The 16,602-nt window shown below is 53.9% G+C and overlaps 1 protein-coding gene across 1 annotated transcript in view; it reads right to left on the minus strand.

Annotated features, from left to right (window-relative positions):
* Nucleotides 1-15,311: 15,311 nt before the first annotated feature.
* Nucleotides 15,312-16,602, minus strand: part of SIGLEC1 (sialic acid binding Ig like lectin 1) — a 37,981-nt gene continuing 36,690 nt past the window's right edge. Inside the window, exons 20-21 of the mRNA XM_065405615.1 lie at nt 16,457-16,529; nt 15,312-15,341 (exon numbers count right to left, since the gene is read on the minus strand). Of these exons, the coding sequence (XP_065261687.1) occupies nt 15,312-15,341; nt 16,457-16,529 (103 nt within the window). The remainder of the gene's footprint in view (nt 15,342-16,456; nt 16,530-16,602) is intronic.

The following is a 16,602-nucleotide window of genomic DNA, read 5'->3' on the forward strand; positions in this document are numbered from 1 at the left end:
ATGGTCGCCTTGAGGAGCTGGCAGGAAGGCAGGTACTTGCTAGAGGCAAGCACAACCGTTCCCGCTCTATGACTAGCCACTCACAGGGGTAATAATCAGCTCGGGGGGGAAATAGACCCTTTCTGAACGGCCGTGCTGGGATTGCACCGGGACCCCTGCATCCAGATTAAGATTTACGTAGCTTGTAAGCGCCTTGGGGCAGGGCCTGTCTTTGTTCCGTGGTTGTACAGCACCTGGCACTGTGGAGTCCGGGTCCAGTAGGACTTCTGCCCACTCTGTCTTTGTATTGCAATCGTAATGATCATGGACTGAGGAGGCAAGATTGAAAATGCCTGGCTATGGGCATGGGTGCGTGTGTGGGCCACGCCAACATCCTACAACGATGTGAGCTCTCTGGAGGGACAGGGAAGAGTTCCTGTGACCCAAGGGGGGTGTCGCTAGGGGTGGTGGCATAGAAGTAAGATAGTCGTAGGCTGAAGCTCAGGAGAAGTGTCCTGCCAATGGGATGAAGTTAGCTGGCAACCGGTTTCCCGAAGGGAAGATATGGTAATCCCACCGTTTGGGCTATTTAAAAGCAGACTGGGCAAACGCTAGGCAGTGTCTCCCAGGCAGCCCTGCACTGCCTGGCAGGGATTGTATGGGGATCTCCTAACACTATTCTGCCTCTGAGCTCTGTTGTTCTAGGAAATACATAATGTGAAACCACGGGAATGGGCTTTATGATACTGGCATATTAATATTGGCCTGTTTTTTCATGAATATTTTACACCAGGCATCATTCCAATAACAAATGAGCATGAACAGCCCAGCTCCCATTAACAACATGGCAACAAAGTGTTGCCCGATTCTTTCGTGGTTAGTGATTATTAGTTATTCCCAATTCATTCTGATTGGAAGAGCTGGGGGATTGTAGGGTTCTAATCCAAGAAGCCGGCACAACAGAATGAAGGTTATTAAATGCAATGTCTAGCTGGGAATCCCAGTGTGCACCGTGAAGACACTTTCTGAGGGGAAAGCAAAACTCTGCCATTTTATTAGCACAATTAATTAAGACATCAAAGCTCGGAACCACATACAGCTATAGCAGTAATACAAAGTGAATGCTCTCTTGCACCATTCCTCACACACATACGCACACCCATTCCTGGGGATGTGGGGTAAGAGACAAAGATACAGCCCTGTCCTGGCATACCAAATGAATCCGCTGGTCCAGATCAAGGCAAAGCAACCCTTCTTACGTGGAACCCTGGTCTAGTATAGATCGAGTTCCCTGAGTCTCTCGCTACAAGGCCGTTTTCTGATCCTTTCATCATTCTCATGGCTCTTCTCTGAACCCGCTGCAATTTATCCACATCCTCCTTCAATTGTGGGCACCAGAACTGGACCCAGGATTCCAGCAGTGGTCGCACCAGTGCCAGATACAGAGGTCAAATCCCCTCCCTGCTCTATTTGCGAGTCCCACTGTTTGTGCAGCCCAGGATCGTATTAGCTCTTTTGGCCACAGTGCTGCATGGGGAGCTTGTGTTCAGCTGATTATTCCTGTCTGAATGCTGCTGGGGTTGTGTTGTAGCATTAATTATGTGTTAGGGCTCCTAGCCCCTTGGATTGGGGTCTTTTAAATTTAGTATTTCAATTGAAACAAATACAATAGATAAAATAAAATGGGGATAACGCTTATCTACCACCGGGGGTGGGGTGGGGGAAGGGTTGTGAGCTTTAATTAATGTATTACGTGAGAGATCATTGCAAGGCATATTGAGATGCTATCCTAGGATGAAAGGCACCACATAAGGCAAAACCCAATTCTAGCAATAACAATGATTAATAACATAATGTAGCAAGCCTAGGTCAGCTCTTAGCAGCAGCCCTGTGACATCAAACCCGCGTGCTTTATGAAATAGTCAGGAGCAGCCCAAAACAATGCCTCCAACACAATGTGCATTTCAAATATCCCAGGGATTAGTATAAACAGTGAGTCAAATTGAATACTCCAATGGATTGATGTGCTGAGGAAGGCCTGGTGCTTTTTTAGAAGATACTTGGCCAGATGGTAAATCCCTGGCCTCCAGTTTACCTTCTGACCTAATGTGAGCTACTCACATTGCCTTTAAACCGGGTTAGAGAAGGATTTGGTGTAAGACGCTTTGCTCCAGCCTGAAAGGAAAAGGAGAGAGCGAAGACAAGCTGAGAAATAAAGACCGTTGCAGCTAGTCCATGCAGATGCAGTCACAGGTTTGCTTTCCAGGTGCGATCTAGGAGTTGAGGCTCAAAAGTAGCTGTGAGGAGACAAAGGTTCTGTTCCTGTCTCTGCCGGTGACCTTCGGGCCGACCTTGTGCCTCTGTTTCTCTTTGTCTGTCCGAGGCCTTGTCTACACGCAGTAGTTAGGATCTAGGACTGGAAGGGAATGCCTGGGCCATTAAGTCCAGTCTCTGCTAACGCAGCCTTCCCCGTCATATCATCCTGTTCATAAACTTAGCACGCTCTGTCTTCAAACGAGTTCAGTTGTTTTCCCACCCCCTGGACCTATTGTGAGGCTGATCCAGAACCTCCCTCCTCTGATGGTCAGAAACCTTCTTCTCCTTTCCAGCCTCAGTTGATTCCTGGCCGGTTTCTCCCCGTAGGCAGCGGGTATAATAGGTTAGGAGAGGCTAAGCCTCCCCCGGTGCAGCCGCCGCTGGCCGGATGCCTGGGCCGTGCTAGCTGCACCTGTTCTTCACTTCCTCCCCTTCCTGCTCTGCCCCTTCCACAAGGTCCCCACTGCCTAGGGAGTTCCTCCACTCCAGCCCCCCTCTCCTGAGGTCCCTGCTGCTTGCTCGTCCCCCCTCCTCCACGAGACACCCCCCCCCTCTCTGCGTCCCTCCTCACCTCTCTCCCCTCCCCCCCGCTCCATGGGTGGAGAGGAGGGACACAGAGCGGGAGCGACGGGGGCCTTGGGGGGGGGGGGGGAGCAGGGTGAAGGAGAGGAGGGACCATGGGAAGCTGCGGGGCAGTAGGGGGGAGCAGGGAGGGGGCCGAGTGGGGAGGGGAAGGGGTGGGGCCTGGGGCAGAGCTGGGGTGGAGTGTGGGGTGGGCCGCAGGCAGAAGCGGTGGGACAGGGGCACTAGCCTCCCCCTGGGTAAACTTCACCCGCCACCCATGTTTCTCCCCATTTATTGTTGGGCCACCATCACTCTTCTCCCGCCCTGAGGTATGTACGAGAGCAGGCAGAGCCCCGCTCATCCTGCAGACGAGCCAGGCTCTGTCTAGTCTCCTCTCTTACGCTCGGCGCTGCACGTCAAGCTGTCTGCAGTGACTCGAGAGCGCGAGGACCAGCCTCCGGCGAGGCTGTTAGGAAGCAGGGCACACACCCCGCATGGGCTGTGAGTTCTGGACTTCGATTTCATCCACTGAGCATCAAGTGTAAACGCCTTGGGTATCACCACAGCCTAACCACGAAGCCACCGCCAGGCCCCTGGGGTTCTCCGATCTCTCTCACTACCAGGTGAGCCTGTCTGTGTGATGGATGGTCCCTCACAACTCCCAGTCCCAAAGGACCCGTCATTTAACCCAGGTCAGTTGCAACTTCACACCAAAGACGACGCTTGTAGTCAACCCTACAATAAAATATATACAGATTTATTAAACAGGAAAGGAGAGAGTTATTTACACGGTTAAAGCAGGTAAACAGACACACACACAGATGAGTTCCAGTCTTACATTTCAAAAAGTCATAGAAGCTTCAATGATAAGCAAAGTCTTTATGCCCTGTAGGGCTAACCCAGGCTAAGCACTGGCGATCATTTGCGTAATTCTTGCTCCAAGCAGCACAAAGATACAGTTCCTTCTTGCTAGGCGGGTTTTATCCCTTCCCTGCTTCTCCTTCATTGATTTACATAGGCTGAGGGCTGAGTCCCGGCACTGATCTTTTCCCAAGTCCGTTTTCCTTTTCCTTGCGATGCTGGTTTATCCTTGGGCCACCTGGTTTGAGCCAGGGGATGCAGGCTCCCGAGGACCCTGGGCTCTGCAGAGCCATGGGGAGGGGGACTGAAGACGCAGGCCCCAAGCCCCAGAGCCCGTTCTTTCTCTGCAGAGCAGGATGGCGAGTTGCCAACAGCTCTGGGGACAACGTGGCATTAGGCAGCGCTTTGCATGACAATGGAGCAGTCGGTAGAAAAACAGGGTCCCGGATGCCAGTGATAGGAGTGTCTGGGTGGCAGCACCCGATTTGCATGTGACAGAGCTGTGGAATTATGTTCAGTGTCTCCATTGTGCAGTGTGACACTTCCTGACAGAGATTGCTGCCCCCTCGCCCAAACACGCGGGCCCGGATTTCTATGCTTGCCTGACACTAAGTGGTATGTTTGGGAACTGATTGAATGCAGCACAGTAAACAGTATTCTAATGCCATCATGTCTGATTGCACCGGAGTTGCCGTGGAGATGCAGCTCGGCTTTGGTCTGGCTCTGGCCCACCCCCTCCAAAGAAGGATGGGTCAGCCGGCGGTGCAGGTAGCCAGGTGCCACACACACATACACCAGTTCCGGGGGTTGTGCAGCCACGCAGCGCTAGTAGGGTAGTCCGCAATTCCTCCCAGGGACCAGGACATAGGGAGACCCCTTGCAGTGACACTAAGTCAGCAGTGTGCCCTTGTTGCCAAGAAAGCTAATGGCATTTTGGGCTGTATAAGGAGGAGCATTGCCAGCAGATCGAGGAACGTGATCATTCCCCTCTATTCGACATTGGTGAGGCCTCAGCTGGAGTACTGTGTCCAGTTTTGGGCCCCACGCTACAAGAAGGATGTGGAAAAATTGGAAAGAGTCCAATGGAGGGCAACAAAAATGATTAGGGGGCTGGAGCACATGACTTATGAGGAGAGGCTGAGGGAACTGGGATTGTTTAGTCTGCAGAAGAGAAGAGTGAGGCGGGATTTGATAGCTGCTTTCAACTACCTGAAGGGGGGTTCCAAAGAGGATGGAGCTCGGCTGTTCTCAGTGGTGGCAGATGACAGAACAAGGAGTAATGGTCTCAAGTTGCAGTGAGGGAGGTTTAGGTTGGATATTAGGAAAAACTTTTTCACTAGGAGGGTGGTGAAGCACTGGAAGGGGTTACCTAGGGAGGTGGTGGAATCTCCTTCCTTAGAGGTTTTTAAGATCAGGTCCAACCGCCTCAAGAAAGAATTCCTCTTGGATTCGTTATGGCCCAGTCCTGTCCCTTCTCTGCCAGGTTCTGCTCTCAGCCACACCAGCATATACCCAGAGTCACGGCACTGCCTTCAAGGGGGCAGCCTTGGACGCAGTGCAAGAAGCCAGCCAAAGCCCAGCTGGCACCAGTGGCAGAGTAACACCTGTGCCCCCTAATACAGAGCCCCAGAAGGAGTCTCCATCCCGCTGCATGAGGACTGCAGGAGAGCCCTTGGCATTTTCCTTCTGGTCAGAGAGCTATGTCTCTCCCAAAGTCACCAGGCCCGCCCAGTCGTCAGTGGGGCCTGGGATGGGGGGGAATCCATCCTGCCACAGCCCCTGAGGGGCTCAGAGACAGAGTAGATACCGCCTCTGCTGTGGTGAATCGGGGAACCATCAACAGCTGGGAGAAGAGACGAGAGAGCAGGCAGAAGGTCATGGCTAGATAGTTGAGGGAGGAAGAAAGGTGGGGAAATGGCTCAAGGGACCTCCAGGGACAAAGCCCAGGAAAGAGGTGTGCTGGGAAGCAGATGAAGGTGGCCCAGGGAAGCAGCAGTGAGTCTGAGCATGCAGACCTTAGCTGCATCCCTGGCTGGAGGGCCTGGGTCCCCTCTTGTCACCAGAGAAGGGATGTAAGAGTCCCCTCCCGATACATGGAGGCCAAAGACTATTGAGTCCAGGGTGGGGGCAAAGACCTGGCATAAGGCCATTAGACTTTGTTTGTTGGAGCCTTGGCTACCCAGGAAAGGATGGGGACTATAAGCCACCTGGCCAGAAGGTTGAATTGTGAGAAGGGGCAAACCCCAACGCAGAATTTCAGGAGGCTTGAACCTGAAACCTTTAGCACCACAGGAGAGACAGCACCCACCTGCGCTATAGGAGTAACCCCACTAGAAAGCAGTAGTAGGCTGTTATCCTCTGTGTCGGTGTCTCTCGGCCATCTGAGGTTGGCAACCCCTTATTTGAAGTCAAGCATTTTCATGACCCCCTTACATTTACTATAAAAGTAAGAGGCTGGGCGGAGGGTGGAAATCTATTGACGATCACAGTGCTAAACCCATAAAACTGATCGGTGTGGTTTTCGAGAAGCTGACCGAGAACATATGACCTTGATGGGTTGGGAAGTGGGGGAGCGAGATTTTCTTTGCTTCGTGTTGCAATAACATTTTCCCAACTCCTCACACTGCCCCCCATTGCCTTTCGTGATGCCCCTGGTGACCCACCAGTTGCAAAATGGACTCTGTATGACAGCAGTGCCCTTTTTTGTAATCGGTCTTGTTTTCGGGTCACCAAGAAGGGTTTTGCTCCTGGTGGACCCTTCCCCTGCAGTGTGCGGGCAACCCAAGGCCAAGAGCATGGGGCTAACCCAGGGCACTCTGGGAAGCAAAGCCTGACTGTTCATGGTGAACCCATGGCAGGCCAGGGCCGTGAGTGTGAAAAGTGAACAAGCGGCATAATGCTCTTTCAATTGTGACTTTTCACCACTCATTACCACAAGCTAGACCATTAAATCCACACTTGGGCACTTGTAATAAGTGACTTGATTTGTCAGGGGAGCCCAGGTCCAGCGGGGAGCTGCTGGATGCTCCGCACCTTGGAATGATCAGGCTCCTTAGCAAAGTAACTAAGTAAAGTTCTCGGTGCCTAAGGTTGTGAGACACCAGTTGTAGTTGTCTCCCTTCTCTGATCTCCCTGGTGCTCTGCAGTGATGTGGCATGCCATGCTCACGTTCTCCGGCTGGGGACCTTAACCTTTGTGAAGGAGTCCGTGCCCATGGCATGCCAGGAATACGGATGGTCACTACCATGGAAGATCCTCTCCCATGAGCCTAGGGGTGGATGCCTCCTTTAACACACCAGCCAGCGGTAAGTGACCATTTTTCACAGACACGGAGGGAAATTCTTCCCCTTAGCAAAAACCGGGATCACTTTAACCCTTGCACGTCAGATGGGTTTGCAGGTCTAATCCCATTTATGGGTCAAGATGCTGAACCAGTGTTAACCAAAGGCAGGTCTATATTTTTGCTCGAATCCCAGCCATGCGGCATCGTCTGGGAATTTCTGGGACAGAGAAATGTGAATGGCTGTTAGTCTCCAAGAAAAGAGTCTCTTTGTGTGAATTAGTGTCTTGAGTATCAAAGTGCATTAGAAATAAAATAGATTATAAAGACAGAAGGGAGCAGTATGATCATGTAATCTGACCTTCTGCATAACACAGAGAGATTAACGTACTTTTCCTTTAAAACATCCCTCCCAGCAGGATAAGTCATGGTACATTATTTCAGGACAGTAAATAAGTAGGAGAAAATATCAGCCATCTAGATCAAGACATGCTGTAAGGCCCATGCGAGCAAAACAAACCCACGGAGAAATTTCAATCTGGTTTAGAAAAGATCTCAACGTCCTTACATAAAATACAGCCCCTTTCTCCCACACGGTGCTGTGCAAATTCAACCCCAGGGGTGAATTTCTTCCAGCTCAGATTTCAGTGGTAGCCGTGTTAGTCTGTATCAGCAAAAAAAACGAGGAGTCCTTGTGGCACCTTAGAGGCTAACAAATTTATTTGGGCATAAGCTTTCGTGGGCTAGAACCCACTTCATCAGATGTATGAAGTAAACGATACAGGAGCAGGTATAAATACATGAAAGGATGTGGGTTGCTTTACCAAGTGTTAGGTGGGTCTAACGAGAGAAATCAATTAGCAGCAGGATACTCAGGGAGGAAAAATAACGTTTGAGGTGGTAAGAGAGTGGCCTATTAGAGACATTTGACAAGAAGGTGTGAGGAACAGTAGGGAGAAATTAGTATTGGGGAAATGAAGTTTAGGTTTTGTAATGACGCAGCCTCACAGCGCCACCTATTGTTCATGCCAATGACGGCTAGATCCAAGTAACCCTGGGGGTCTGAGAGCGCTTAGAAGACCAGAAAGCTGGTCTAAACCTTAATGACAGCAGCCCTGGTGGCCCACTCGAATAGGGGGGGGAGGGATAGCTCAGTGGTTTGAGCATTGGCCTGCTAAACCCAGGGTTGTGAGTTCAATCCTTAAGGGGGCCACTTAGGGATCTGGGGCAAAAATCAGTACTTGGTCCTGCTAGTGAAGGCAGGGGGCTGGACTCGATGACCTTTCAAGGTCCCTTCCAGTTCTAGGAGATGGGATATCTCCATTAAAAAAAAAAAAAAAAAAAAAGATTAGATAGATGGGTGTCTATGGGGTTAGACAGATTCATAGAGAATCTCCTTTTATGCTGTAAGCGATGAAAGGTGATGCCGTTTTGGGGGAGCAGTGTGGCTGGCTCAAGAGACTGGCCACGAGGGAATGCAGTCCCTGCCCTGGAGATCACTGGCTCCATGCTGGCCATGGCTGGTAGGGAACCAGAACCGTTGCCATTTGATGGCTCGTTAGCGACCTGCACGACATGAAGAGCGGGAATCTCAGCTGCAGTGAACAGGGGTCTATTGTAGCAGCCACTCATCAGGAACATCTGTGTGGGGAGTGAATGGAAATGGTTCGGGGGAGGGGTGACTCTTACCACTAGGCAATGCAGCCCAGTGGCCCAAGGTCCTTACAGCATCCAGTCCCTCCGGATACAAGCACCCCTTGACTTCCCCGGCAGCCCAGCGTGAGTCAGGAACGTGTAATTGCCAAGTGAGGAGCTCAGGATTTGCCCATAGGCCTTTTGCAGCCAAAGGAAGTTACCGTCTGATGGCTCTTCAGTGGTCCGGTGCAAGATGAGTTTGATAGGTCTCTGCAGCCAGGAACGCATGCTGCAGCCAATAGCAACCGGCACCGCTCGACAGCGCCGCCAAGGGCTGGAGCAGGCATAGGCAATGGGCAGCCCTCTCCGCGTGCAGGCAGGCTGTTGGGGGGGGAGCTTATCCCACAGCTGCCCCTGCTCTGAGGACTCCAGGCCTTTCCTGAGCATTACCCTTGGGAGCCTGATGATCTGTATTTGCAAGACTGGGACCCTGGGATTATAAGCAATGAGATCAGCAGCAGAGAGAAGGCAGCACTTAAAGCCCCTAGCCGAGATCAGGCTCCATGGGCTAGGTGCTGTATATACCCCTAATGAGAGACCGTCGTCCCCCCCCCCCCCCCCCCGCAGGAGCTCACAATAGAGACAGACAAAGTATGAGAAAGGAACAGAAGTACGGATGGGGGAAGTGACTTGCTCAAGGTCACCCAGTAGCTCAGTGGCAGAGCCAGGAATGAAGCCCAGGTCTCCTGACTTCTGCCCACCGGGGCCCGCCGCCTCCCCTACCTAGCTGGCGAGCAGTGAGCGTTGTGTTTCCGGAAGGAGGTGGTCACACAATGAAGAGCTGCTTTGGGAGCTGGCTGAGGAGCCAGAATCCCACAGAGGTGGCAGGTGCGTCTACACTGCAGTGCGGGTGGGATTTGCGGCTCCCGTCCACTAGCTGTACTCTAGCGACCTTGCTAAAAATAGAAGTGAGGATGCCACCCTATGGCCTCCAGCACCGGCTGCACAAGCGAGGACACACCGAGAGGGGCCAGGGGGGCTCGGACGACATGGGGAAGGGACTAGGAGAGGATTTGCTGCCTGTGGTGGTGGTGGATGGATCCAGGATAGGGAGCTTGGAGGATCAAATTCTTGGAGAAGGAAGTCAAGAGCGGGACTGGCTTTCTTAGGGGAGAGGTACCTCTCCTGTGCCTGTCTCCTTGCTAGCTAAGTCCCCACCAAGAAGGCACATGAATTAGGCCTGGTCTATGCTGCAGTGTTAGCTTGATGCAAGGCAGCCCACGTCCACATAACCAAGGAAGCGTCTACACTTCAATTTCACTCCCACCGACACGCCAGCTACACCGACTTAACAACTCCATTCCCCAGCTGGGCAGGGGCAAGGTCGGTGTAGTTAGGTCGACGCAGGGTCAGTGTGGACCCTGCGTTGCTTATGTCGACTGTTGCTGGCTTTCAGGAGCCTTCCCGCAATGCCCCGCACTGACAGTACAACCGATACAAGGGGAGGATGCACAGAGCCAACTCAAGAAGCGGCGCAGGGGCACGCACAAGCGAGGGAACCACTGTGGCGACATACATTTGTTGGACTTAATTTTGTAGAGTAGACGTGGCCTTGAGTGTATGAACTATTAGTGCTGCTTGTTCGCCTTAAGGCAGGCCTGCACAACTCGTAAAGCAGCGAGGGCCATATTACTCCATAGAAAACAGCTGAGGGCCGAAACCCCCCGAGCACCGCCAACCCCCTCCCCCAGTGCCACCCAGCCCCCCCGAAACACAACACCCCCCCCCCAGCGCCACCCACCCCATGGAAACAACCCCCCCAGTGCCGCCGAAACACACCCCCCCAGCGCCACCTGCCCCGCGGAAACAAACCCTCCTTCCCCAGCGCCGCCCCACCGAAACAGCAGTATTGAACCTCGGTAATTTGTTATAGCGGGCCCCTAAGGTAGTATAATTAAGGTAAAAGAAAAATGTCTTTTTGCTAGAAGTAGAATAAGCTCTTCCCCCCACTTTGTAATCAATTGCCCTGTTGAATGAATGAGGTGTGAATGAGGAAGGCGTGGAAGGCAGGCACCTCCAGACAGCTGCAACCCTTGGAGAGGGCAGGGCCAGCTCTAGGATTTTTGCCGCCCCAAGCAAAAAAAATTTTGTCCGTCCCCCCTTTTTTTTCCGTGCCCCTCTGCCCCCGGCCCCAACTCCACCCCTTCCGAACCCCTTCCCCAAATCCCCAGCCCCGCCTCCTCCCCTGGCGTGCCGCATTTTGCCCCCCCTTATTGCTTCCTGCAGGCCCCCCGTGACCTCCCGCCCTAGCTCACCTCTGCTCCACCTGCTCCCCCGGGCGTGCCGCCGCTCCGCTTTCCCCCCCTCCCTCTCAGGTGAGGGAGGGCAGAGAAGCAGAGCAGAGGCGCGTTTAGGGGAGCAGGCGGAGCGGAGCTTAGCTAGGGTGGGGGGCGCAGGAAGTAATGGGGGGATAGAGGAAGCGCTCCCCGCTCCAGCTCACCTCCGCTCCACCACCGCCGCCTCCCCCGAGCGCCCGCCACTCAGCTTCTCCTCCCTCCCAGCCTTGCTGCGCGAAATAGCGGTTTTGCGCGCAGCAAGCCTGGGAGGGAGTGGGGAGAAGCGGAGCGGCGGCGCATTCAGGGGAGCAGGCAGAGCGGAGGTTAGCTGGGGGGGGGGCGCAGGAAGTAACAGGGGACCACTCCCCGCTCCAGCTCACCTCCGCCACTTCCCCCGAGCGCCCCGCCACTCGGCTTCTCCTCCCTCCCAGCCTTGCTGCGCGAAATAGCGGTTTCACGCACAGCAAGCCTGGGAGGGAGGGGGGAGAAGTGGAGTGGCGGTGGCGCACTCGGGAGCAGGCGGAGGGCGCAGCGGAGGCAAGCTGGGGCAGCAAGGGCACTTTTTCCCCATGCCCCGGAGTCGGCACCTATGATGGCCGGCGCCAGAATGCCACCCCTAGAAATGTGCCGCCCCAAGCACCTGCTTGTTTTGCTGGTGCCTGGAGCTGGCCCTGGGATAGGGGATGGGAGCCAGACCAGATCAGTAGAACAGGTCAGCCACCGAATCGCCGCTCGCCTCCTCAGCCTCCCTCCCCCGGCTCACCTCCTCAGCCCCCCTCCCCCAGCTTGCCTACTCACCCCCCGCCACTGCCCGCCCGCTCGCCTACTCAGCCCCCTCCCTCACCCGCCGCTTGCCTACTCACCCCCCGCCCCTGTGGGCCGCACAGTGAGCCCACCTACTCAACCCCCGCGGGCCGCACAGTGAGCCCACGCGGGCCGCATGCGGCCCCCGGGCCGCATGTTGTGCAGGCCTGCCTTAAGGAATCTTCTGCGTCACTTGCCCGCCCCGCCTCTCCGATCTGCCCCTGCCCTCTCTGCAGATTGTGGCTGACCCCCCTCTGATGCAGATGGGAGCAGCCTGCCCTGCTGTGGAGTTGAATCTCCCTGCAGGAGGCAGGTCTTTCTTTGGCTTTATCATAGTCTGGTCAATCACAGGCCAGCAGTGTCACAGGGAGAGGGCGGCGTGGAGCACCAGGCAGCTGGAATCAGAGCAGACGCTGCAGTTCTGATACCAGGCCCTGTGGTGAATTGGATTGTCAATGGGGCTGCAGGGAAAGGAATCAGACCAGAGGGTTGGCTGCACAATTAGAGGGGAGCTGATGGGCGGGGAGTGAGTGGTTAAGACAGTGGACCGGGATCACAGAGGCGTGGGGTCAAGTCCTAGCTCCTCCGCAGACGCTGTGTATAGAAGCAGGCAAGTCACACTCTGTGCCTCAGTTCCCCAGGTGCTGCTGTGTGCTTTCTCTCATGGCTGTTTAGACTGTAATCTCTCTGGGGGACGGGCTGGCCTTCACTATGTCTGTGCGACACCCAGCACCAGGAGGCCCTGACTTGATGTTTTTTGGGGGCCTCGAATTGCAAATGATGGGGTGGGAAGAGAAGGGTGGGAGAAGGAGATGAGGGGAGGACCAGAGGCTGAGGACCTCCACTGAAGTCAACTCTGAGAAACAAGCTGCTTCCCCTGCCCCCCCATGCTCAGGGCTGTGCCTGCTCCCAGCCCCGTGGGGCCCAGCGGACTGAGCTGTAGGACCCTAAGAGGAATCCTCCGCTAGGCAACTCCCCCCCACTCAGGAGCCGGAGCCTCTTCAGTGGGGCCAGCGGCTGCTCGTCCTCATCTTTTCCTTAAGCAACATGCAGCACCCAGAGAAGCTGTCTGCAGCATGCATTTCCCTAACTTCACCACCAGGTGTCACCCTGGCCAATTCACGGACAGACGCTATAGTACAGAACAGGCCTTTGGACCTTAGTGTTCTCCTGGGGTGGAGGGTGTATTCCCAGGGCAGGGTCTGGGAAGATCACAAATGGCCCAGGAGGTGTCTCCACTGGGGGTATCTTGCGGCTGCCTCCTAGGGGTGGCGGTCGCTTGAAAGACACTGCAGGACAAACATAGAACGGCCAAACTAGGTCAGAGCAAAGGTCCATCTAGCCCAGTATCCTGTCTTCCGACAGCGGCCAGTGCCAGGTGCCCCAGAGGGACTGAACAGAACAGATCATCATCAAGTGATCCATCCCCTGTTGGCCAGTCCCAGCTTTTTCGTCTCTTTTCCAAGCTGAACAGTCCCTGTCTCTTTAATCTCGCCTCCTATGGAAGCTGTTCCATCTCCTCGTCATTTTTATTGCCCTTCTCTGCACCTTTTGCAATTCTAATATATCATTTTTGAGATGGGGCGACCACATCTGAACGCAGTATTCAAGATGTGGGCGTACCATGGATTTATATAGAGGCAATTTGATATTTTCTGTCTTATTATCTGTCCCTTTCTTAATGGTTTCTAACATTCTGTTCGCTTTTTGACGCCACTACACACTGAGTGGATGTTTTCAGAGAACTCCCCGCAATGACTCCAAGATCTTTCTTGAGTGATAACAGCTCATTTAGACCCCATCATTTGTATGTATAGTAGGGATGATGTTTTCCAAGGTGCATTACTTTGCATTGATCAAGACTGAATTTCATCTGCCATTTTGTTGCCCAGTCACCCAGTTTTGTGAGATCGATTTGTAACTCCTCCCAGTCTGCTTTGCACTGAGTAACTTTGTATCGTCTGCAAATTTTGCCTCCTCACTGGTTACCGTTTTTTCCAGATCATGGAAATGTGCTGGATTTGGGCATTCTATCCCATGTCACAGGAGTCCGGGCCTTGCTATGGGTGAAGCTGGGGAATGACTCTGAAGCCCCTGTTCTGTACCTGGAGGGTACCCCTAGCTCTCCTTGGGTAGGATGGGTTTCTACCCCGTCAGCTCTCTGCAGATATAATTAGAGAGGGACCTGAACAGGCATCCTCAGATCCAAACACACAACGACTTCAGGGAAAGTTTCGATCCAGACCCAAACTTTGCAGCTGACCGCTGTGTCTCTAATGGGCCGAAACCGAACTCCAGCCCCAGACATCCCCCAAAGTGTGAGAAGTGTTGGGATAAATATCTGGACATGATCAAACAGTTGGAAAAGCTGCTTTTAGTGATAGACTCCAGGAGCTCAGTCTGTTTAGCTTAACAAAGAGAAGGTTACGGGGTGGCTGGATCCCAGTCTGTAAATATCTACATAGGGAACAAATATTTGAGAGGAGAGGCCTCTTCACCCTAGCAGGCTAAGGTCTGACAATATCGGATGGCTGGAAGTTGGAGCTAGACATATTCAGAGTAGATATAAGGGGGACATTTTTAACACGGAGGGTAATTGGATTTTCCATCACTGGCAAGTTTAAAATCAAGACTGGATGTTTTTCTAAAAGTTCTGCTGCCATTCGAACAGGAATGAATTCAGGAATTAATTATAGAGGATGTCAGACTAGACGACCACAATGGTCCCTTTTGGCTTTATAAGAACGGCCATCCTGGGTCAGACCAATGGTCCATCCAGCCCAGTGTCCTGTCTTCTTACAGTGGCCAATGCCAGGTGCCCCAGAGGGAATGAACAGAACAGGTAATCATCAAGTGATCCATTCTCTGTCGCCCATTCCCAGCTTTATAATCAATGAATTCCCATCCTGGGCACATACGTAGGGCACATACCTAGGGCATTAGTCCATACCTGTGTATCTCCCATAGCAGCCCTTAGATACACGAGGGTTGAGTCTGTATTGCTGGGCACACCTCACCTGAGAGCCAAGATCCACCCGTAGCACCCCCTCAGTGGTTAGATACCGAGGGCTCCCCCAGCTCCCCCCCAGTAAGGTTGAATAGGCTTTGAGAATGACGAGGTTTAAGGGCCTGATCCTGCATCTGTGCTATCAAGGGGGAGCTCCCCCACTGCCTTCCCCTCACACGGGATCAGGCCCAGAGGGGTTGTACTTTTGAACATTTGTGACACTGACACTTTGCTCCTTGGTTTATTTTGTGACTGATGAGCTGCTTGGCAGCACGCCGGGAGGTTATTGCAAACGTGGGGGCTTGGCGGAGTCACAGGGCACAGATGAGGGTGCTCCGGATGTCATGGGTTTGTGGAGGGAGACAGCCTGGGATTTTTCACAGTGGTCCTGCATTTGACACATGCGACGTACCAAGTATGGCAAGCACTAAAAATGTGCCCCTGGGTGAGAACAACTTCGCTGCCCGGGTCCAGCCGGGCAAGGGGAGTCTCAGTGCGGCTGCCATGCAGGCTGCTCCAGGCGGCGTGGTTATCTGTTGGTCGAGGAGGTGTCGTCAACCTGGAAAAGTTACACAACCCCTCCTGGTTGGCATTTGCTGGGAAAAACCCCAGAGCCCCAAATCAGCCTGTGGGACAAGCTCCCAAGTGCACGATCCCCGGCCACGCACCAAACACGGGTCTCTGTTATCTTTGGTACCAGAAACGGACCAGGGGCCATAGACAGTGGCACCGACTTGCTGAGCTAAAATCCTGCCCCTCTGCCTATCTTTGACCCTCCTGCAGGGGTCGCTCCGCCCTTCTATTCCGAGCACTCCCTCTGCCTAGCGTCCGGCCCTGGACCCACCCGCCCTCAGCTCTGCCAGCCCGGGGAATGGGAGTGTGACTTCCCACCCTCGCCCAGCATTCTTCCTAGCCAGCGGGGTTAAATTATCAACATCCAGCCGGCGCCCGTCCGCAGAGCTCCATGGACGTCAGCGGGCCGGATCCCCAGCGGGTGCCGATCGGCAGAGATCCACCGACATCAACGGGCCAGTCGATGCCCACAGCTGCCCTGAAGCCAATGGAGCTAAGTCGAGTTGTACCAGCTGAGGATCTAGTCCTTAAGTAACTCCTGCACCCCCAGCATGGACTGCATCTTCCCCTATGCTCCAGGCACAAAGAATTATACTCCTAGGTGAGGGGTGAGCGTAGCAGGGGGAAATGGGGAGACAGGCCCACAGAGAAGGTTCTCCATACCTCATCGGGGCTGGAGGGTGAGACAGAGACTTGAAGGGGGAGGGACAGAGATGGGGGAGGCTGTGGGGAGCATGCAGTTTTCATGCCCAGGCCTTTTTGATAGGCCAGCATGCGCAGGGCAGGGCGGGCTGGAAAAAATTCAACCCAGATCCTGTTTGATCCCAACGCTGGCCCAGGATTTCAGCTCCTTATGCACCCCAGTGCATTAACCCCTCTTCCCGCTCCGTCCCCATCAGTCCCACTCTCCTGAACTCATGTCCCCAGTATCCAGCCCGAGGCCTGCTCTGTAGGCAACAGCAAAGCAGCCAGAGCCTCTCAGTTCAGTTGGCCAGACTGTCTTTTACGGCTTTGAGCAGCTGGGGGCCTGACCCCCAGCTCTGGTGCCCCCGGGCCAAGCCCCAAGCCCGGCACCAACCCAGCCACACTGAGGAATCGCACCTGTGATTGTTCCCTTGTGCCGGTCAGTTCCATGGAGCTTTCGTCTTTTAGCGGCTTCGCTAGCTTCGTTATCCTAGGCAGGGGAGGAGGCGAGGGGGGTTAGCACTTTAGGAGCAGAAAAAGCCCAACTCCGCAGGCCCGCCGTT

The sequence above is a fragment of the Emys orbicularis genome, chromosome 5 (genome assembly GCF_028017835.1).
Source record: "Emys orbicularis isolate rEmyOrb1 chromosome 5, rEmyOrb1.hap1, whole genome shotgun sequence".
Lineage (NCBI taxonomy): Eukaryota > Metazoa > Chordata > Testudines > Emydidae > Emys > Emys orbicularis.